At 33.3% G+C, this 22,769-nt stretch overlaps 1 protein-coding gene across 26 annotated transcripts in view; it reads left to right on the top strand.

Moving 5' to 3' along the window:
- Nucleotides 1–22,769, top strand: part of ADGRL3 (adhesion G protein-coupled receptor L3) — a 568,292-nt gene that overhangs the window by 337,745 nt on the left and 207,778 nt on the right. For all 26 annotated transcript variants that reach the window (XM_087926212.1, XM_087926209.1, XM_087926207.1 and 23 more), the window contains 3 exons: nucleotides 3,541–3,621; nucleotides 17,195–17,497; nucleotides 20,616–20,719. In XM_087926212.1, coding sequence (XP_087782338.1) covers nucleotides 3,541–3,621; nucleotides 17,195–17,497; nucleotides 20,616–20,719 — 488 coding nt within the window. The remainder of the gene's footprint in view (nucleotides 1–3,540; nucleotides 3,622–17,194; nucleotides 17,498–20,615; nucleotides 20,720–22,769) is intronic.

Raw genomic sequence — 22,769 nt, 5'->3', positions numbered from 1 at the left:
TTCACTCAGATCTAGGATGTCTTATTTTTGTGTTCCCTTTATTTTTTTGAGCAGTGTAGTTATCTATTGTGCATTAAAATGGAAGGAGATCAAGTAAAAGAGACAATGATAGTATGAACCAAAAATTTGGTTACACAATAGAGTTAGATAAATGGCAGAAGCTTTGGGACAGGAATTATAAATTAACGATATCAACTGCATATAAAGAAAGTCTTTACAAAATGTTTTATAGATGGCATTTTTCACCCACAAGATTGGCAAAGATGTTTAAGGACAAGTCCGCTAAATGTTGGAAATACAACATCAGGTTCATATTATCATATGTGGTGAACATGCCCAAAGGCAAAAAAAATTGGACTAAAATACATACATGGTTGGAAAAAATGACTCGTGGGCATTTTACCAGAAAAATATAAAGGGAACACATATTTGATTTTACATTTTGCTGTTGTGGTAACAGCGGCTAGAACTGTATTTGCACAACAGTGGAAAAGTGAACCATACAGAGGAAAATGTAATTTAAAAATACCAAAATGTGCAGAAATGGATAGATTAACACTCAAAATTAAGGAAAAGGAAGAAACTGAATATTTTTTTAATATGGGACTCATTTTATCAATGGCTAGCCAATAAAAACAGGTCAGAAATATGGAAATTTAAGAGAAGGATTAATTTTTATAATCTTATTATAAGTAAATCTTATTTTTACAATCTCCATTTATTAAAATGAATAAGCAAATATTATCATTATTATGAGATTAATACCAATGTATGTAATGAATATTATTGTAACCATTATGGTTATTATTTCTCAAAATTATTTGTACACAGACAACACACTGATTATTTAGAAATGGAATTTTTTATCTGTAATAAAACTATAAAAAAATAAAAAATAAAATAAAACTCTGAGAACCAAGCTATTTTTCTACTACATTGTGAGAAACATTTTCGAGAAGACTTTCTTGGAAGTCCTGGACTCCTATCAAAGAAATTAGCTTCCATTTGGAAAATTAATGTCATGAAACAATTTCCATGTCATTAGCACCAGGATGCACCACAATTGCTAATTCCATTTGTCATTATCTGTCTATCTAGGGAATTGGTAAAATGCACAGCTGGTGCAAATTGGCAAGTCAATGTGCAAAGTACAGACTTACACTGATTCTGTACATACAAATTCATACCTGTACTTTTCATGATCAGTTTGCTGACCACTATGTGATTGTAGAAAAATATCCTCATTTTGAGAGGATGCAGGTTCAGCTGCAAGCACTGTATTTCATTCCAAATCTCTTCATGTGACACATTCTTTCTCCTAATCTCTAATTTCCTGTAACTAAAGACCAACTGCTAGCAGAGGCATAATGCAATCTCATCCCTGACGTTTCCACCTACTGGCAATTAAAATTGCCTCGGCTCTTCTGAATTAATTAACTTGCACTCTATGAATGTATATGCTTTATACTAAGCATACACTGAGAACCTGTGCCTGTAGCAATCTTATTGTAACTGTCATTTACAGTAAAATATGATGCTGGTAATTTCCACGCCCTTACTATTTTACTGGTTTGTTACCTCCAGATCTGGCTTTCTTTAATGTGATTCAGGATGGGAAATTATTTACTTACCAAAATATCAAGCCCCCTACAGAAGTTCATAATGAAGATAGCAAAATTCTCACACAGATTCTTGGAAGGCAGATTTATTGCAAAGAGAAAAAAAAGAATTTAAGTTACGGAATCTTGGAAAGTGGAAAGTGGATCTATATGGATATTTATATGGTCTTCATTACTGATGACCATATTAAATGAGGACTCAATTCTCTTTTACCTTTGATCCTCTTTCTAACAGAATCTTGATTGAATGGGAAAGATGTTAATCACTTATTGCTACCACAGAAATGTCTTCTTGTGCTGTATTTTGGAAATGTCAATTTTCATTCACAGGCTAAAAGAATTCCATCACCCTAAAGTGGTAAACCTACATACCTGGTTTCTGAAGTTGCCTATTTGCTTAACTGCCTTTTTATTTGTTCATTTGTTTATAAAACAAATTTATGTAGCTGCTCAACTCATACACAGTGACTTTTCATTCTTACCCTTTCTTCCTATTCATGTCGGTTTGATATCTACAGTACGTCTTCCAGCATTTTCTCCTTCTATTATTTACAGTACAAATGAAGAAGAAAGGTCATTATTAGCCTCCATTACATTTTGAATATTTTCAAAGAAATTCACATTGATCATTTAAGATCAAATACATAGCTTAGACTGTAAACATTTATAATAAGATAAAATAGCATTTATTAAAATGTTTTTGTATGAAGTGGTTTTAAACTGTTATACTCAATGGGAAACAAAATAAAGATGGTATTAGGGAAATGTTTAAGTAGATATATAGAAATGTGTATATTTTAAAAAAATTATTAATCCGGGAAAACTTTATAAAGTTATCAGACGATAGACAAGTCCATTGCTTCCAAACAAAATAAATAAAAATGATCAAAACCAAAATTCTGAGAGCTGTACAAACACATTTATAATATGAATTTATATTATAAATAATGAAGGTGATTTAAATTTATTGGTGTATTATTGCTGCAACTGAATCTGGGCAGAATGAAATAATATAAAACCATTTATTAATGCTTTGTGTATATTATGTAACTCATTATGTGATAAAATATTTTAACAATCAAGAACTAATCTATTTACCAGCCTTCTGAAAAATGATTTGGGAAATAAAAATCAAATACTTTTGCTTCAAAGTATTGAATAAATGAAATGTTTAAGGAAATCCAAACATTAACCATCCCTACACCAACTTCTTTTACATTTATACCAAGCCATGCTTTTGAATCCATTATCCTTGATTTGTAGGAACCAAATGTGGAATTTAATTGTTTTATGTTAAATATAAAGTTACATTGTGAAGTAAACCTTTATTTGTATGGCTACCATAAGAACTGGGAAATTTGTTAGCAATGTAATTTGTTACTATTAGGAGATTCAGAATCGAGCTTTAACCCCAACTCATTAACATAACTTTAACCTTCTTTTCCTTGCTGTTTTTTTTTCTCTTTTTTAGTACATTACTCCCTGGCCTATTCTTGCTTTCAGATTTATGGGTCATTACCAGTGGTGGGATTCAAAAAATTTTACTACTGGTTTTGTGGGCGTGGCAGGGGAAGGTTACTACAAAATCCCATTCCCACCTGACTAACCTGCTTTCCAGCTCCATTCTCCTGTGCAGGGCAACAAAAGAAGACCCAGCCGATCAGCTGGGACCCGGGAGGCAGAGAATAAATGGGGGTGGGGCGGTTCTCTGAACTACTCAAAATTTCCACTACCGTTCTCCAGAACTGGTCAGAACCTGCTGAATGCCACCTTTGGTCATTACATTACCTATATTAGCCCCTTTACTAATAAACTTTAATATTACCTAATATGAATGTAATTAGATTATTTTAGTGAGGTGAATTAAGACTCCCAGTATGAATAGAAGGGCTAGAAATTCATGTGCTCTCTTTGTCAACAGGACAAGTACATCATGGTCAAGTTTCCTATCTTGTTCCTCCAATTCATCTAGACTCAGATCTTGAAAGACAATCATTTAAAGGTGAGTTGCCATTGAAATCATTCTACACTGAAAAGATTCATTTGTTAATTGAAGTTTGTCAAAATTTGATCACATAAAGTTATTGAAAGGATTTGCTGTTGTTGAACAGATTTGAAAGTGTTTCTTTCTGAAATTAGTTTTAATATGTATTTTATTGCAATGTTTTCATATATTTAATTCAAGGTTGTTTTTTAATACTTTTGTCATACTATCTGGGCCTTATTGTTACTCAGAATTAATTGAATAATTCCCTAAAATTTAGATTTAACATGTGTAATATAACTGGACACATATTTTGTTTATCTACTTAATCTATGTTTTATTCACATTTCATATTTAAGTTTTTATTTTTGTTTTCATTTATTTTTAATATTTTGCATTTTGATATGGTCTGTTACTATTCTTATAAGCTGCCAAAGTCATGTTTTGTGAGATGAGCAGCTTATATATTTGCTATAAAAATAAATAAATTATAGAAAATAAAAAAGTACACCACCAATCTCAAAGCAATTTAGAGTCGTCAAAAATGATAGCAGAAAAAAAAAAGGACACTGGCTATTCAATTTAGGCTGTAATCTGGTGCATGAACAGAATCTTTTCAATTACTTTCCAATCTAAGAACTCAATTTTCTAGCTTTGATTTCACTGTCAATATACAGTGCTACTATGCATTTATATCCAACATTTTAACAGTGGAAATTAACACTACTGTCTTCAGCTTTAAAGGGATGCTCTGGCAGATGGCTTGGCTGAATGTTTATCTTCTGTAATTTGCTAGTGGTTTGGATAAACCTTTATGTATTATCCTAGAGAAATCCCATAAAATGGATGAATGTCATATCTTCCCAAATAAAAAAAGGGGGGGGGAGGAAAATCCAGTTAATTAAAGTCTAGTCAAGCTGTCATTGTTACCCAGGAAGATTCTAGATCCAAATAGCACTTTTTAAAATAATGTAGTAATTACTAAAAGTAAGTATGTAATACTAGAAAAAAAGAATGGCCAAATAAAGATATCTTCCTTGGAGATACCGGGAAGGCACATAGATACAAGATATATCTTCTTTGTAACAAAGTGATTGATACAGTGAATATTCTAATTAAATATGGGCTAAGTGACATAAAAATTAAGTTAATATATTGGGGGCTTGAAAGTCAACTCAGAGTGCTTATCAATTTGGGGAAAATATTATATAAATGATCAAAAGATTCAATATTAGTTCTTTATTCTTCAACAATTTTTATTAATGAGATGGATGAAAAAATGAAGTGAATAGTTACCAGATCTGTACATTGTCCAAAATTGTGTAACATAGCTTTAGATTAGAACTTCAGAAAAGAACTTTAAAAAAGAAATAAAAGCTGTGTTAGACAAATTGTGTGAGAAATAACAGAATGAAATTTAGCAAGTGATAAATATAAATTTGGCTTGGCTCTTTTTCTTGTTGAGAAATAATTTGAAATAGTAGTTGTTACAAATAAAATATGAATCAGTAGAATAATGTTGCTACAAAAGGACCAAATACAATTTGAATTGTAATTAACAGAAATCTAGATTCCAAATCATGAAAAAAAAATGGTACATTTTCCTTCTTTGTATCCGTTGTATCTTATTTTATGTTATAATTCTATAAAAATGTTAAACTTGAAGAAGGGTCAGGAGAATAATCAGGGATTGAAAATTAAATCTTCCATTGTGAGATTTAAACTACTTGGAATGTTTAACACTGAAAATACAGGTACAATTGAGGGACAGATATAATCACAAAAACTTGAAAGAAATGTGTCACACAGAAGGTAGCCAAAATTTATTCTTGATTTTAAGGAATGAAAGAAATGAAATCAATTAAATTTCAGATATAAAGATTCTGACTGAATTGGACAGGAAAGGGAGTAAGGAAGATCTACTTAACCATAAGAACAGTTTGTGAAACTATTTTCCAGAACAGCTGTGGGTTTTCTTTCATTATTGGTTGAGCAACCAATTATAGTGGAGCTTCAGAGAAAGAAATCAACACCAAAGATTATTGAATGCCTAAAATGAGAATGAAATCAATGGGATTTGCCCATTAGAACACATGCATTCCTAGCTACATTCCCAACTTTATATGTGGAATGTATTTAAGCATCATGTTGAGTTTGGGCAAGGAAACATCATATTGTCTTAGTAGAAGAAGATAAATTAGAAAAAAAGGTAAACACGAGCTTGGTTCAGAGGCAGGCAGACAGCCACCTTGATGTAAAGTAAAGGTAAAAGAATCCCTGCAGGTTATAGTCCGGAAGCCATTACCGACTATACGGGGTGGTGCTCATCTCTGTTTCAGAGCTTTTGGTTACTCTGGATCAAAGCCTTATGATTAAGACTCAATGGAGATGTTATGTAAGACATAAATGAAATGCAAATAAATCATATGTTTCAGAGTAAATGTGTATTATCAGTACATCACTCAGTAATTTCTTCATGGACCAGATCAAAATTCGTTTGAATCTTTTTCTGCATTTAGATGACAGTTCCCCAAAGCCATGTGTCTTCTTGATGTAGAATATTTTTTAAAACTTTTATAGTCCATTAGTGTTACACCCTTACGGAATTATTCTTGTGGGCCCTATTACTATATAATACTCTTAGTGCCTTCAAGAAAAAAATCCAATAGTACTGCATATCCTAGGTATTTTACTTGGGCCAATGGACCTTCTGCATTCCTTTTTAAGAATCAGGTTCATTTCTAAATTGTTCTTAAGGATGCACCACAGCAACTGTGGAGGGAAGAAAGTCCTACCTCAACACTTGGGATGCAAGCCCTGCCCCTTTTGTATATGTATTTACTTGTTTTTAGTCTCACCTTTCCAGTATTCTTATAGGACTATAGCTAAAGAGCTTCCTAAAAAAGTGTAGCTTCTTCTTCAGTGTCTTACGTTGAAACTCTTGGTTACTTCGGATCAAAGCCTTATCCTCAAAGTGTCCATCCACTTCAGATTTTTTTAAAGAAAGGGCAATAGTACAGAATGCATTTTCTCTTGCCTTTCTAATTTACCATTTTTATTTTTATATTTTGTTCAAATGATAGTTAAATCATTTTAGATACTATAAAGTTAATTTCAAAGCTAATTATTCTTGAAAAGAAATTTATTTAACTTTTTTTGTGAAAATATTTAAAATCTCCCCAATGGAATTAAGAGAACCAACAAGAGCAATTTATATATTATTATCTCAATACTGTATTGCATTTAAGGTACATTAATTAAAAATTAGGCTGATTAGAGAAGGTTTAAAAACATAATAACAAATAGAGGAGATAAAAGGTTTTTTGATTCAGTGTGTTTAAGCATGACTATGGCCAGGCTATGTTACATACGGTTGCCTTTAGCAAACATTCTTAGACTATATCTTTGGAAGTTTAAAGGTGAAGAATAATCCAAACCTACAAATCAATGTTCTTGATCTTGTCATGTTGTTTAATATTGTGTACTATTTTAATTATTATTTTGTTACCAAGGTCATATAAAAAAGTTGTTCCCTGTAAATGTTTTGTACTTCAATTTTTATTACTCCGGTAAATATGGCCAATGACATGACATTCTAGGAGATATAGACCATCTGGAAGACATCAGATTGCCTGCTCTGAGTATAAACTAATTTTATAGAGTGACATGTTAAAATGATATCCTTCTTTTCTTATTGCCGGTAGCTATATAACAGTAAAGTGTTATGTCACTCAATCAGTTAATAAAAAGTATGTAAAAGGAAAAAGAAAAACAGAGGAAGGGAATTGTTCTCCAGACAAAAATATTTTGACATTTGTAGAAAGGGAAGGAAGGAAGGAAGGAAGGAAGGAAGGAAGGAAGGAAGGAAGGAAGGAAGGAAGGAAGGAAGGAAGGAAGGAAGGAAAACAAGAGCTGTACATAATCTGCAACAATATAGAAGTGTCCAGTTCACAGCTCAGTCTGCCATTCCCTTTTCACAAAAAGTTTCACTTGGGCCTGAAATTGATCGCTTCTTTTCTTGTTCTTCTATTTTTATGCTTCTCTTTTGTAACTTTGGTGACTATTTTCTCTTTGCTTTCTGTCTCTGGGAATGTCTCAGGGAAAGACTATCCGTATGGAAATATGCTTTTCTCTATATACTGCAGCAACTTTTATCCCTTCTTTATATGGTAAGAAAACCACATGTCTCCTTACAGAGGATTTTGCGATGAGCAAAACAAAAGCAGAGTGCTTTTTGGGAGCAGTAATTTCTACTAAAAGAAGCAGCAAGTGTGAGTGTTTGAGGCAACACTCATCAGTAATTCATTTAACTCCATGTCATAGCTAACTACCTATTTTCCCAGAGGGCTGTTCATTTGCTTGCCTGGATGTGGGCAAGTTTGAAGGCTCTTTTTAACCTGCAACCCGCCCTTTTAGCAAGGGCCACAAGCATGCGTCTTGGCTTTTTTTTTAACCTGCACCTCATGATGATTAAGGCTAGAAACTGGGAAACTGTGAGTTCTAGTCCTGCATTAGGCACAAAGCCACTTGGGTAACCCTCAGCCTAGGAAGTAGACAATGGCAACCTACTTCCGAAATCATCTCAAGATGACTGCATGGACTTGTCCAGGTATTTGCCAGGAATCAAAAACTGACTTGAAGGCACACACCATCATTAGAAGTTTCTGGCAATAATATTTGTGGAATGCCCACGCTTTTCTGGTCTGCATAATATTTTGTTTAAAAAACAGAAAGGAAATTGAGTGGAAGAGGACAGGAAGAAATTGCTTTTCCCCTTGGTTGCATAATTCACTCAAGGTAGCCCAGACAAGAAACCAAAACCATGAATATTAATAGAGTTGGCGCTTTATTATGAGACTACAGTAACATAACCTTGCAGGTATGAAAGCATATCCTCCCCCGCGCTTTTGCCTTTTCTTTCCAGGGAACTAGGGAAATGTCCCATTTCCTTTTTTTAAAGAGTTTTTATTTAAAAAAACATATGCATACAAAACATAAAAACATAAAAACATTTTATATACATACAGTGTGTCAGTTGGTTACGAATCTTTTGGGCTATCCTTTTGTAGTTATTACTCACAGTTTATATCAATTTTCACATTGTCAAAGTAACATGTGCTTATATATTTATCAGTTATTAATCGTCCATGACTAAACTATTTATTCCATCATTTTATACAATTTTTTTCTTAAAATTTATGTCATACTTTCAACCAATGGTTATATATATCTATATTATGTTTTGTATCAGTCTATTAAATTTTTATCATAGAATTGTCTAGTCTATTACATTACCATGTCTTTTTGTCCAACCATTGATAAAACAAATCCCATATCATATAAAATTGTTTATCTTCTTGTTCTCTAATTTCAAATGTCAATTTACTCATTTCAGCACAGTCCATAATTTTTTAAATAACATCCTCCTGCATAGGTATTTTATCGTTTTTCCAATTCGTAGCAAATACAATCCTAGCCGCTGTTAAAACATTTACAATCAAATATTTCAACTCTTTGTTATATATTTCCGGTATAATTCCCAGTAAAAAGATCTCTGGTTTAAAGTCTATATGTTGTTTTATCATTTTTACAATCACGTGTGGATTTTAGTCCAATATTTTTTTGCGTCCAAACATGTCCACCACATATGGTAATATGAACCAGGTATCTGATGACATTTCCAACATTTATTCGATTTATTCTTAAACATTCTCGCAAGTCTCGTCGGGGTTAGATGCCACCTGTAAAACATCTTATACAAATTTTCTTTATATGCAGTTGACATTGTCATTTTATAATTTTGAGACCACAATTTTTGCCATTTTTCTAAATCAATCCCATATCCAAAAATTTTACCCCAAGCAGTCATCGTTTCTTTAACTTGTTCCTCCTCCAATTTAAATTCTAATAAATGTCCATAAAGTTTTTTAATCACCTTTTCATCAGTACCCATCAAGATTTTATCTAAATCAGTCAACTTATCATAAATACCTTCTGTTTTAACATCTTTGTCAAATCTAGATTGTATTTGCAAATAAGAAAACCAATTCATTTTTACACCTTATTCTTCTAATGATTGCATAGGTTTAAGTTCACCCTTTTCATTCAATATCTCACCATATCTAACTGTTTGTTCCTTTTTATATATTATTCGATAAGAAAAAGCTTCAATGGTAGATATCCATAATGGAATTTTTAAATAGTATTGTCTTTTTATCTTCTCCCAATTCAAAAACAATGCCTCTCGGATGTGATGTCTTCTAAAATACCCCTGTGTTTTAGTTCTCTTGTACCAAAGGAAGGCATGCCATCCCAACAGCAAGTCATGCCCTTCTAAGGTCAATAGTCTACTGTTCCTTAATGTTATCCATTCCTTTACCCACATCAGATTTGTCGCCTGGTAATACAACTCCCAATTGGGCAAGGCAAACCCTCCTCTTGTTCTTGCATCTTGTAATAATTTTAGTTTTATTCTTGCTTTTTTGCCCTGCCAGATATATTTCAACACAATTCTATTTAGGTCTTCAAAAAACTCTTTCCCTAGTCAGATTGGGATTGTCTGGAATAGATCTAAAATTCTAGGCAGTACATTCATCTTAACTGTAGATATTCTCCCAATCAATGATAATTGTAAATTTCCCCATTTTGTCAAATCTGTCGCAATCTGCTGTTTGAGTTTAAGATAATTATCCTCTTTCAGTGTGCTGCATCTTGGTGTAATGTATATCCCTAAATACTTAACCTTGTTTGTGACCTGTATTTCTAAAACTTCTTCCAACTCTTTCATTCATCTTGCTAACATATTCTTTGTTAATATCTTTGTTTTATCTTTATTTATTTTCAAACCTGCTACTTTTCCATATTCTTCTATTTTTTCTATTAGTTTAGGTGCTGTTTCCAATGGGTCTTCTAATATAAATACCAGGTCATCTGCAAAAGCTTGCAATTTATACTCTTCCTTTTGATTTTCATTCCTTTTATTTCTTTATCTTCTCTAATATTTCTATTCAACACTTCCAATGTTAACACAAACAGCAGGAGTAACAGTGGACAGCCTTGCCTTGACCCTTTTCTTATATCTATAGATTAGTTCTCCATTTACCATAACCTTTGCAGTTTGTTCATAGTATATCATTTCAATGGCTTGAATATTTTTTTTACCAAAGCCCATTTGTGTCAATTGAAATAAGATGAATCGCCAACTCACCTTATCAAAGGATTTTTGTGCGTCTAAAAACATCAAGGCCATTTGCTTTTCAGGATACACCTCATCGTATTCCAGAGTATCCAAAATAATTCTCACATTGTCTTTGATTTGTCTCTTTGGCAGCAATCCATTTTATTCAATATGGATAAAATTATTTAAATATCTTTTTAGTCTTTCTGCCAAAATTGAAGCAAAACTTTTTTAGTCTGAGTTTAATAGGAATATAGGTCTGTAATTTTTAACTTGCTGCAGGTCTGTATCCTCCTTCAGTATAAGAGTAATATATGCTTCTGTCCATGTTTTGAGTATTCTTTTCTTTAGCATAACTTCATTCATAACTTCTAGTAGGTGAAGATTCAATATTTCCTGGAAAGTCTTGTAAAACTCCACTGGTAAGACATCTAGACCTGGTGCTTTCCCAACATTCTGTTTTTTTAAGGCTTCTGTTAATTCCATCATTGTTATATTTCCTTCTAGCATTGTTTCAATATCTTTAGATATCTGAGGTAAATTCGCTTTCTGTAAATATTGCTTCACTTTTTCTTCTTGAGTATTCTCTTGAAAGTACAATTTTCCATAGTAATCTTGTATATTTTTTTTCTTCTCATCATTTCCATAGCATACATGTCCTTCTTCATTTATCATTTGGCGAATTCTTCTTGATTCTCTATCCTTTCTCAGTTTATAAGCTAGCCATCTGCCTGGTTTATTTGCATCTTCAAAATAATTCTGTTTGGCATTTTTAATTTTTTGTGCTAGTTCCTCTTTTTCAATTTGTCCCATTTTATGTTTAATTATATCCATTTTATTTTTAATGTCTTTTTTTGCGGGGACTTCTGTAGATCTTTTCCAATCTTTTATGATCATCCTCCAATGCTTTGAAAGTCTTTTTCTTTTAATATTGTATTATTTAAGGTCCATCTAGATCTCCTCTTATATCCTTTCCAAATAACTATCACTGGATTATGATCTGCCTAGGTGCTTGTTTCTATTTCAATCTCTTGTATGTTGGCCAGTAATTCTGCTGACATCCATATCATATCGATTTTAGACCATGATGCATGTCTGTTTGAATAAAAAGTGTATTGCTTATTTTCCACATTTCTCTCTCTCCATGCATCTTTTAAGTTAAATTCTTCAGTTATTCGAAAGAAAGATTTTGGTAGTATCTTTCTAGCTTTCTTTGTTGATTTCTGCATTTTATAGTCCAACTGATTATTAACTATTCCATTAAGATCTCCCATCATACAAATATTAAAATAGTCCAATTCAATTATTTTCATATGTAATTTCCTGTAAAATTCTTCTTGGTTATCATTCGGAGCATAGATTACAATTAAAAGTATTTTAACATTATTGTCGATTATTTCCACCATCAAAATCCTTCCATCATCATCTGAGTAAATTAATTCTGCCGAAATTGTATCTTTAATATATAAAACCACACCTCTTTTTTTAGCTTGTGCCAGTGACATAAATAATTTCCCTAATTTTTTTTGTTTCAATATATATTCATGTTGTTTCTTGATATGTACTTCTTGTAGGCAAATTATATCAAATTTTATTTTTTCTAATTTGTGAAATACTTTCCTTCTTTTAGTACCCAAATTAAATCCATTTATGTTAATCGTAATCAATTTTCTTTCTTCCATTTTAGGCTTTGTGAGTGGTTTTTATTGCTCTAGTAGGTCTTAATTCTCATTGCTCTCTGGGTACACCACCTACTGCACCTTCTTTTTCTTTTTCAATTACTGCTATACACTCTTCTTGAAATTCAGTTAATGACTCTTCCTTTCTTGCTTCTTCCTCCTTTCCTCTGAAATATTCTAAGTAGAATAGCTCAGCTTTTGCAACTGTGTCAATTCTGTGTCTTTGTTCTTGCCAGGTGAACAAGAGGCCTTCTAGCATCAGCCTTCTTGGTACCTGTTTCAGCACCACAATTTCTTTATCTTTATACTTTAAAGTTTTCTCTCTTGCCACCTGCAGTATCTGTGTCTTGATAATCTTTTTAGTGAATCTGATATGAACTTCTCTTGGTAGTCTGTTTCTCATTGAATATCTTGTATAGACACGGAACACTTCATCCATCCCATCCATCATCTTCTCTTTGGTTATCTCTAATGCTTCTGTCAGTATTTCTGTCATTATTTCAGCAAGATTTTCACCTTTTCCTTCTTCTACATTTTGAAATCTTAAGTAGAATTCTGTTCTATCAAATCCCAAAGAAGAGTCTTAATCAAAACAGACTTTCAAAAAATTGTTAAAAAAAATAAAAACAAAGATGGAAAATTTAAAAGAAACCAGTCCAGTTTAAAATTCAATAGCTTTACCAAATTCAAAGTTCCGATAAAAAGGGGGAAAAAACTTTCACTTTAACTAGCTTAATTTCACCACTTAAACTCTTTTCTCTTCACTTTTAATTTCACTTTAAATCTTTCAGGGTGTTCTCTTCAAGCAATAATAAGTAAAAGTTCATTTCACCAAACTGACACACTTTCCTTCAATCTCTTCCATTCCGGAGCTGTCCCAGCTTCAGCAGCTTGAATGGCTGCCTCTCCGCCGCTGGCAAAAGGGCTTTTCCTGGATCGACCAGGGACTTTGTGATGTCCCTGGGATTGACAGGACGTGCCCTAATCAATCACTGTCTCTACGGGATGGTTTAGGTCCATCGGGACCATGCAGCAGTGGAGATATCGACGGCGATCTTGGAGGATCAAGATCGCACATCATACTGCCATGACACCAGCTCCGCCCTCCCTCTGGAAATATCCCATTTCTTCTGTGGACTGAATTGTCTCTTATCTGACCATTGTCCTGGCTGTAGTTCTTCTTCCTCCTGGCTCTGAAGGTGATTCTCACAGGCCATAACATCTACCCATTAGCTCAGTTGTGACATGGAGAACAAGATTAAAACTTAAACCAACTTAAACAATTTACAGACTATTGCACATTTTATTTACATTGCATCTTCCTTTTTCCATTTTTACTTTAAAGTGTTGATCTTTTGCCTTGGTGTATCTTAGGAAGACAGCTTTGCAAATATTGTAAGACGAAAGTATTTGTTACAAAAGCTAGGTATTTACAAGAAGAAGTCAAATGGAATGTAGGTTGTCCAATGTAAGCAAACTCTTTGGGACTAGAAAATACGCATCATGGAATACTGGTGAAACTCAAATTGTCTATATGTAATTCTGTAACAAAATTCTTACTATGCATTCTTTTTATTTAAAATTTCCCCACTGGTTGTCATGAAAAATTTGCACTTCTGTCTTGGAAAGGCCCAAGCATGAATGATGTTTTATATTCTTTCAGTTAACCACAACAACCTCTTGTTGGGAAATATTTTTGAAGTCAATTTTTAAAAAATCCTTAGAATCAACAGATTCTGGTATTTTGCAATACCCAAACTTCTGGAAGTTTCCTGATATTTTACAATTGTTTATTAATTCCATACTTAGCTTTTGACGCAAATTTGAACAACTTTATGCTTATCAGCATTACCAATTTAGAAATCATAGTTAATATTAATATAAAGTTATTTTTATCTGTAAAGGTTTGAATTTTTTAAACATTGGAGTATTAATAATCTCCAGTCAACACTGAATAAATACCACTGATCCTAAATAATATAATATATTACTTATGTTTTTTAATAGTACAATAAACAATATAAAGGAAAACTCCAGTTTCCCATTCCATGCAGGAATACAATTTAAACATTCACAATATCCTCTCATTAAAAGTATTCCAGTGAAGTAAAGGCTATCAACCAGAGTAATTAATTCTGCTACTAAAAGACTTATGTTTTTCCTAACATAATCTGCCTTTCTATAACTGAAATTTCATTGTACAAAGGAATAGTTTTCTTCCACTAAAACATAGTGAAGAAACTTCGCAAATTTTCCTAATATGTTAGAAGAACTCATACAATCTTCCATTTTCATGCTATAATCCAAATTAGAATACACACAAAAAATAGTTTCCACCTCTGATTGATTGCATTCCACTGTAGAAAACCCATAACTTCTTTGATCACTATCAAACAATTATAATTATTTTTAAACAAAACCTGTGAATGTTAGCCATTATTCTAGGTCCTGTCCTTTCTTAGTTTTGTCCTGTTTGGTACCCTTTAAGATACTTTGAAGTGTTCTAATATATTGTCTCAGTTTTAACTTTTCAAAATTAATATTGCTTAAGTTTTCCTTCATTCAACTTGAGAGCTAGTTTTAGGTGTCCTGATTATACTCATTACTTCCTCTGAAAATGCACAGTTTGTTGAACTCTTTCTTTAAGAGAAGTAGTCAATTCCTTATACATTTTCATGAGCTGAATATGCTTTACATAAAATTTTTGAACCTGTTATATATCTACTTACATGTAATTTGTTTCCTAGTAAGGGACAGTGTTAATCCATTATGACTTGTTCTTAACAAATGCATATTGGCTTTTCGTAACCCTTGGTTTCAATATGCTTTGCTGACCATCATGATCATCTATTGATGCCCAACTCTATTTTTCTGTGTCCCCCCGTTTTCCCAATTTTGAGGACAAGCAAAATATTTGAATTCCTCACATCTGACACATCAGCTTTTGTTTAGGATTCATCAAAGGTACAGTAATAAAATTTCAGCTAGACCATCAGCAAGTTCCCACAATACCATATCAGCAATTCATCTGGCTCTAAATTTTAAAACTCATTCAGGGTTAGTTCAATTTGCTGATTCTGCTTCTGTTATTCTCGAGTTTCAATCATGCCTCTATGTTCTGCTCTTCACAATTGCCTAGTAAAAGACATATTTTCTTGGTGAAGAACATCAAATTAAACTGGAGTTTGAGTAGTGTTCTGTTAAGCAGCCCCATACTTTTTTTCCCTTTTCCATTTCTCTTCTTACCTCATGCTTCTTCTATGTTGCCACATTTCATTTCAACTCCCCATATCCACCTATCTCCCTCCTCCAGGGGAAAATACTTATGGCTCAGCACATGTGGCAGTATGTGGGCATCATTGTGGGCGCTGGCATAGCTAATCAGTCAAAGTCTTCTTGCAGGGTATCTAGTACCAGTGGCCCTTCAGGACATTGGTAATGGCAGATGAGTTACAAGTATTGCTAGCCAAGGCAGCAGGTGCCCTCAACACCTCACTCAAGACTTAAAAGCTTACTCCATAGTACTTCTCTGTTTACCATATCAAATGCTGCTGTGAGGTCTATAAAAGCAGCAAACCTTTATTATACGTGAAGTCAGTTTTGTCTTTTATTTGCCTTTCCTTTTTGGTCTAATTTCCTTTACTGATCTAATACAATTTTGTCTTCCTTCCTTCCTTAATTCTGTGCATTTGCCCAAGCATCATCATCATCATCATCATTACTGCTATCATTACTATTATTATTTCATGGAGGAACTCAACCATCTCTAAGGTGTTGTAAGTCTTGACTGCAAAGTACTGTCTATTTAACTTCACTTTTGTTTATCAAATCACTACTTTCAGGTTAATGAAGCAATGTTCCATGTGAGGAAAAGTTCATTTGCCACCTCCTGCTACTGAATTTTCACCCCAGGATTCAGCCTCCCTTGCCATTTATTCGAAAACTGGCTGCTTTATATTTCTTCTGGACTCCCTGCAGCAGCCCAAACTCATTTAGCAGGGAGCAGTCATTCAGGTCTCTCAACAATGGGAATTAAGATACATTCCTTGTAATCAATAGCCATTAAGGAGATTAGGTTCCTTCTCCCCCTTGTCTTTTTTCCTATTGAATACCATTGCTGATCATCTGTTTGCTCTTCTTCTTCACATTCTTACTTATTTCAATAAATATTGAAAACTTTGTTTCAATTCATTCCTTTGGATTCAAAAAGAAAAAAAACAGGAAGTAGTCTAAAAATAATTTAGCCTAATCACGTTTCAAGTATTACCATAGAATCCCGTAGTTGGAAGGAACGGGTGGATGCCATCTTCATGCCATCCTGAGCAACTAGCAGTTCAATCTTTTCTTGAAAACTCCCAAAATGAAACATCATAATTTCAGGAGGCAGGCTATGAAATTTTAAAAATTAGCATGCAATGATAAAATAGTCCCATGTTTGTTTCAAAATTACCTCAGCTGTTTTACCACATATGCACATTTATCATTTGAATCATTTTTCCTACAGAGTGGCAAGTAGGGGTGCTTATCTTAACATTTAGCCATTGTTGTAACTTTATTATTTTTTATCTATTTGGTTAAATTGGATTTAATTTTTTCTTGTTTTTTAATATCCTTAGATTCCCCAAAGAATAGCAACATTCATATATTCCCAATTCTAGCAGAACATTTCATACCTAGGAAGAGGAACAAAAAACATAAGATTTGCCACTAACTTGCTTTTGCTTTGAATTGATAGCATCAACATCTGGAGGAACAGGCCTGGGTGGGACTACCACAGTCACAACAAGCAGAGCTATTACAAGCAGCACTGTACACACAACCACTGTATCAGCTCTGGGTAGAAGGAACAGAAGCACAACTACACTTTCTCCAGCTTTGGATAGTCTGAATGAAATGACAACACATCTGCCACCTGCCTCTTCCCAGCTGCCTGCAGTTGGTGCAGAGAGTTGTGAAACTGTGGAAGCTCGTGAAATCATGTGGTTCAAGACCAGACAAGGACAGGTGGCTAAGCAGCCATGCCCAAAAGGCACTGTGGGTAAGCCCTAGCCGGATGCTATTTCTTTTCTTTTTTAAGACATTTAAGCAGGAGTTAATTAATGTTAAACAAATAACAGGGTATCAAAGTTTTGCTTGTCCTTCACCTTCTTACTGTCTTTTTGCAAAATGATCTGTGTGGAGGTTAAAAAAAACACCTTAGCATCAAAAGGCCTTTGTTATGTTTGTTAATCACCTTTTCAACAATGATTGGCCCTGGATTCTGAAATGATTTAAGGGAATTTCCTCTGCCTTGATCTGTTTTCCTGCAAAAATCCTAATTTCCATGTGAGATGGTAAGATGAAAAGAAAAAGGAAACTTCCTAATGTCCCCTCTTATTTATTAGATTTTTATCCTGCCTTTATAATTTTATAAATAACTCAAGGCAGTGAACATATATAATCCTCTTTCCTCCTATTTTCTCCACAGCAACAACCCTGTGAGGTGATTTGGACTAACAGAGTGACTGTTCCAAAGTCATCCAGCTGGCTTTTGATACAGATCCTAACAAGCTCCCTAACTTTCTAATTGAAATTGGCAGGATAGTGTATGGAATGCCAGCCCATGAATCAAATTAAATCAATTTTTATTGCACCCCTTTAGCAGTACAAAGCAAATATAACAGTATGCCCAAAGATGAAAGAAAATGTAGATAAAAAGCTTCACTCAGCAATAGGCCTAAGGATAAAACTAAAGGATTAAAATGAATAACAGAGAGTGTAAGACAATTTTAGCTAAAAGAACATTTAAAAATTAAAACCGTCATTGAGTGATTTTGATTTTTTTTTTAAAAGAAAGAACTTAATTCTTAACTTAGAGTTAGACCACGTCTAGCTGACTATTAACCAGAGCTCCAGGGATGTTTAGTTATTTTCTTATTTTAAATACAGTCAGTAGAACTTGGCTATGGCAACTATCACAGAGTGCCTGAAAGAGTGCAACATTTTCTGATAATATTGATGGTGGAACATCCCATTTCAAGGTGCCTTTTTGGACCTTGGTGAAATAAGAATATCTATCCTCCATATGTTCTTGTTGCCTACATTTTAAAGATTGTTTCAGTTCAGAATACTAATGGATCAGGCCAATGAAAATAGATTTTCATGGCACAAAGGCTTCCCTTAGTATAGAAAATAGTTGCCTGAATTTTAATAAAGGCATGTGAAACTAATAAAGAGGAATGTTACTTGCATATTCATTGAAAGTATTAGTGCTTAACAGAGTTGCTTGTTTGGTAAGATGGGCAGCTGGAAAAATTAAATAAAAAAAATAGAACAAATAAAGTCAATAATACATGTTAAGGAACACTTGTTTTCAGTGTAATGGTCTTTTTGATTATCCTTTGAATAACATTTATGTTGGCAATGATTTAATTTGCTCTGGTATTATATCAGTTAGGCAGTCTATTAATAAGAGGTTGTTTTATAATTTTGTTATATAGTATGACATTGTAGCATAACAAGGTTGTTATGCATTTTATGTATTACCATGATATTTTATAATAGTGTGACCTAAATATATTGTTGAACATGTCAGTTCATTAACAAGCTATAGTATTAATGTTGAATACCTATTTTCCATTGGATTGGAATTAAAAGAGCAGAGACAGTACTTGCTTTTAAGATCCAAATCAGTAAATTGGAATCAGAACACAGCTGTTCCTGTTCTAACGTAACTGTGTGAAAGACTGGAAGATGGTAGACAAATTATTTTGCTCATCATTTCTCCCTATGTTCAGAATATATATATGAACCAGTAAGATTCAGAATTAAGATGCTCTGCTGTACTTTAATAGAGTCAGTGATTATATTTTAAAAAATACTGTAATTAGTACAGTTATTAAGTAGCTATTTGAGGGTTGTTTTTTTTCCAGGAAAAAATATTTTTGAATTCTTAATGTTTTCATGTAAATGTAAAGATTGGCATGCAGAATTATTTTCAATTTGTTTTCCCCACAATTTCAATTATGGGAAATCATCCCTGTTTGGCTTCTGGCATATCAAGTGCCCCACATGCAGTTTTTCTTAAGAGTATATCAGCTATGAAAGTCTAAGGCTTTATTTATAGTATCTAGGGGTGAGGCATTTTTAAAAGTTACCCTTGCCATAAAATAATGTGTATTGAGAGCACTCCTTTTGCCTTTCATTTAGAAACAAGGGATCTTTTAAAAGAAAAAAAGGCTTCAGTTTCATCTAAATTTAAGTTAAATAAAAATTCATTTCACAGAAAGCCTTTCATAAGATCATCCATCATATGAAGGTGGAGGTTCATTCTCCGGGCATTTGAGTTGGTTTCTGAAACATCTCCAGTGGAATTTAGGGGATGTCAATGTCGGTATTCTTCTGCTTATAAGGTGTCATGCAGTCAGTAGGTCTTGTGATGGTGAGGTCACATCAGGTGAGGGTCACATCAGGCCAGGGTCTTGTGATAGGTCTTGTGGTGGATCAGATGTGGGTATGTCAAGTGAGGGTCTTGTGGTGGGTCAGATGTAGGTCACCAGTGAGAGTCTTGTGATGGGGAGGTTGTGTCAGGTGAGGGTCATTGCTGGTTGGGGGGCTTGCGTGGCTTTGTTGAGGGTCAGTGCTGTCTCTGGTTGATTGTGTGCTTGATTTGAATTCTGTGGGGTTCATAGGCTGGTTGTAGGTCAATGTATCTGTTTATGGAATTGCTTGTGGTGTGCCAGGCTTCAATGAACTCACGAGCAAGTGATAGTGTGGCCAATGATTCTTGTATTGCTCCAATCAAACTGGTCCCATCATATATTTAGTAATTTCTCCTTTCGGTCACATTAGACCCTGTAATTCCATGATTGTTTTTAGAAGCTCTGGGAGCTGCCTCCAAGAATTCAAAACCTGTGTCGAATTCTGGACTTCAGAGTAGTATTCTGTGCCAGGATGTTTATTTTGCATTATCTCAGTGATAGCATGAGTTTTCAACCCAGATAATTGTATCAGAAATCTAGATATATAGGAACAAAACAAAGTTTGTTTTCTCAATCACAGTGATATCTTTCTAAGGTATAAGTTAATGCATGAACTAGGAGGAAAAGAATTCTCTTCTTCAAAAAGTCATCTTATTTGATTATTAATTCAAGCATGACATTGTATTATAATTTCAGGTGTTTCGACATTCCTTTGCCTTGCTCCTGGTGGAAACTGGGATCCTCAAGGGCCAGACCTCAGCAATTGTTCCTCACTTTGGGTCAACCACATCACTCAGAAGGTAACTGTTCACTTAGACTTGATATATTTGTGCTAACAGTGTATGTTACAGTCATTCTGCATTCATTTAAAAACAAGATTTTGTAATCAAAACTTTGACTAAATCAAAGCAAACTACTCTATGCAGCAAAATAAAAAGCTGTGGAGAACTATGTCAGGCAAAGGTATAAAAAAGGCTGAAGATCAGTTCAGTGTGACTTACCTTAAGTTAGAGATTGACTCAAGGACTCCATGAGAATAATCAGAAATGTAAATCTTTGTAACTTAAAACTTTTAGATATCCTAAAATCTTTTAGAAGAAATGTTTTATTATGTAAAAAAAAAAAGAATGTAACACATGACGAAAATGCAAAAAAAATACTTTCAGATTTTACTAGTATGGATGTTAGCTGGAGAATGTATTTATTATAACCACTAGTCACAATGCACCTATGCAATATTTCAGGAGCACATGAAATAATGTCAAAAATAAGTACTTTGTGCTGTTCCTACATTTTATTGTCCTTTGATATCATAGTTTATTACTTTTCTTTTAGTTTTCTTCACAGTAAAAAAAAATTGTGTCTGATATCTTACTCTCTCAGCATAAAATTTCATGCATTTCATGAAATGAAATATGACTAAATAAGGACATGTTTACAGTTTCAGTTCTAGCTTTGTTTGGATATTTTCCCATACTCTGTCCTGTAGGAATGGAGGAATGGAATTGTCCCCATTAAAGTACCTTCAGTTTCAAAGAATTGCATTATATTAAGTAATCTAATCTTTTCAGGAAATAGATTGAAATGTCATTTAATTACTCAATTTTAAAATGTTGTTATGATTGCTAGTTTCACATTATAAAATGGGTAAAGACTTTCTATTTCAAGTTTTACAAAATAGCTAAAAACTATTTGTAACAGAATAACAGAGTTATTTGTGAAATAGACCAAGCAGAAGTTCTTCTAATATTTATTTTTTTTCTTCATGGTCTTAACATTTTTATAGTGTTTCATATGAAGTAGCCTCTAGTAGCTCATTTTAAAATAGTCTACATTTTATTTATTCTGTAACTGATGTGCTATCATATTTGAAAAGTGGAGGAATAGTTTTATTAATTTGGTTGCTCTGGGCTGGAGATTATGTCTCCAAACATTGGTCATGCTAGATTCTTAATGTCTTTTTATTTTTATATGAATTCATTATTTATAACAATGGGCGAACTGAAGATCTTAGAGAAAAGACAGCTAAGGAATAGTGTCATTTATCCATAGAATAAAGACAATTTTGATAGATATTATAAATAATGAATTCATATAAAAATATAAAGGGGGCCTTTTGAAGATGTTTTCTTGTGCTTTATTAGGCTCAAGCAGTGCTCCCCATATATTGTTGACAGGGGACAACAAAATGGTGGGTGCAATCAGTTAACTGAATATCTGCCCCTTTTGATGTCTGTGCAATGTGTGAACATACCTTAAAAGGGAGCTGAGCTTCAGTCACCTGGTCACACCTGCTTTTGATCACTCTTGTGGATGCTTCTATATATACACATTGGTTCTTTTTCAGTTAAGCAGTGATCATTGCAACCCTGAAGTTTTGTGATTTGGCTTCTTTAATTTCTTAAAGCAATTAGTTTAAAAAAAACACCCTAGTGAAATAACGCCACTGTCCACAGTTCAGTGTTTTACGTAAAAATGTACCTTAAAGCAGAGATTTGTACAATTTGTAACTTTCAGGTGCTTCCAGACGCCCCATTTGATCAATAGGGAAATTGGGAGTTATAGTTCAACATCTTCTGAAGACCACAGATTCATCATTCTGACATCCTATTTAGACCTATTTAGAAATAAGTCTCCTTGAAATCAGTGGTGCATGTCATATAAGTAACTTATAGGGCTGCATTCTTATTAGTATTTTGCAACTTCATTTTATTATAAAACAAATATTTGGTATGTGTTTTACCTATACTTTTTGCAATCTGTTTTCTTCCCCAAAACCAGGATGTTTTTTTAAAAAAGTCCAGTATTTTGTATAGTTCCCTGTTCAAAATATAGATCAGCTATTTCTTC

Source organism: Pseudonaja textilis, chromosome 2 (genome assembly GCF_049901715.1).
Source record: "Pseudonaja textilis isolate UNSWEBS1 chromosome 2, rPseTex1.2, whole genome shotgun sequence".
NCBI classification, from domain to species: Eukaryota; Metazoa; Chordata; class Lepidosauria; order Squamata; family Elapidae; genus Pseudonaja; species Pseudonaja textilis.
This window is presented reverse-complemented; position numbering and strand designations above follow the sequence as displayed.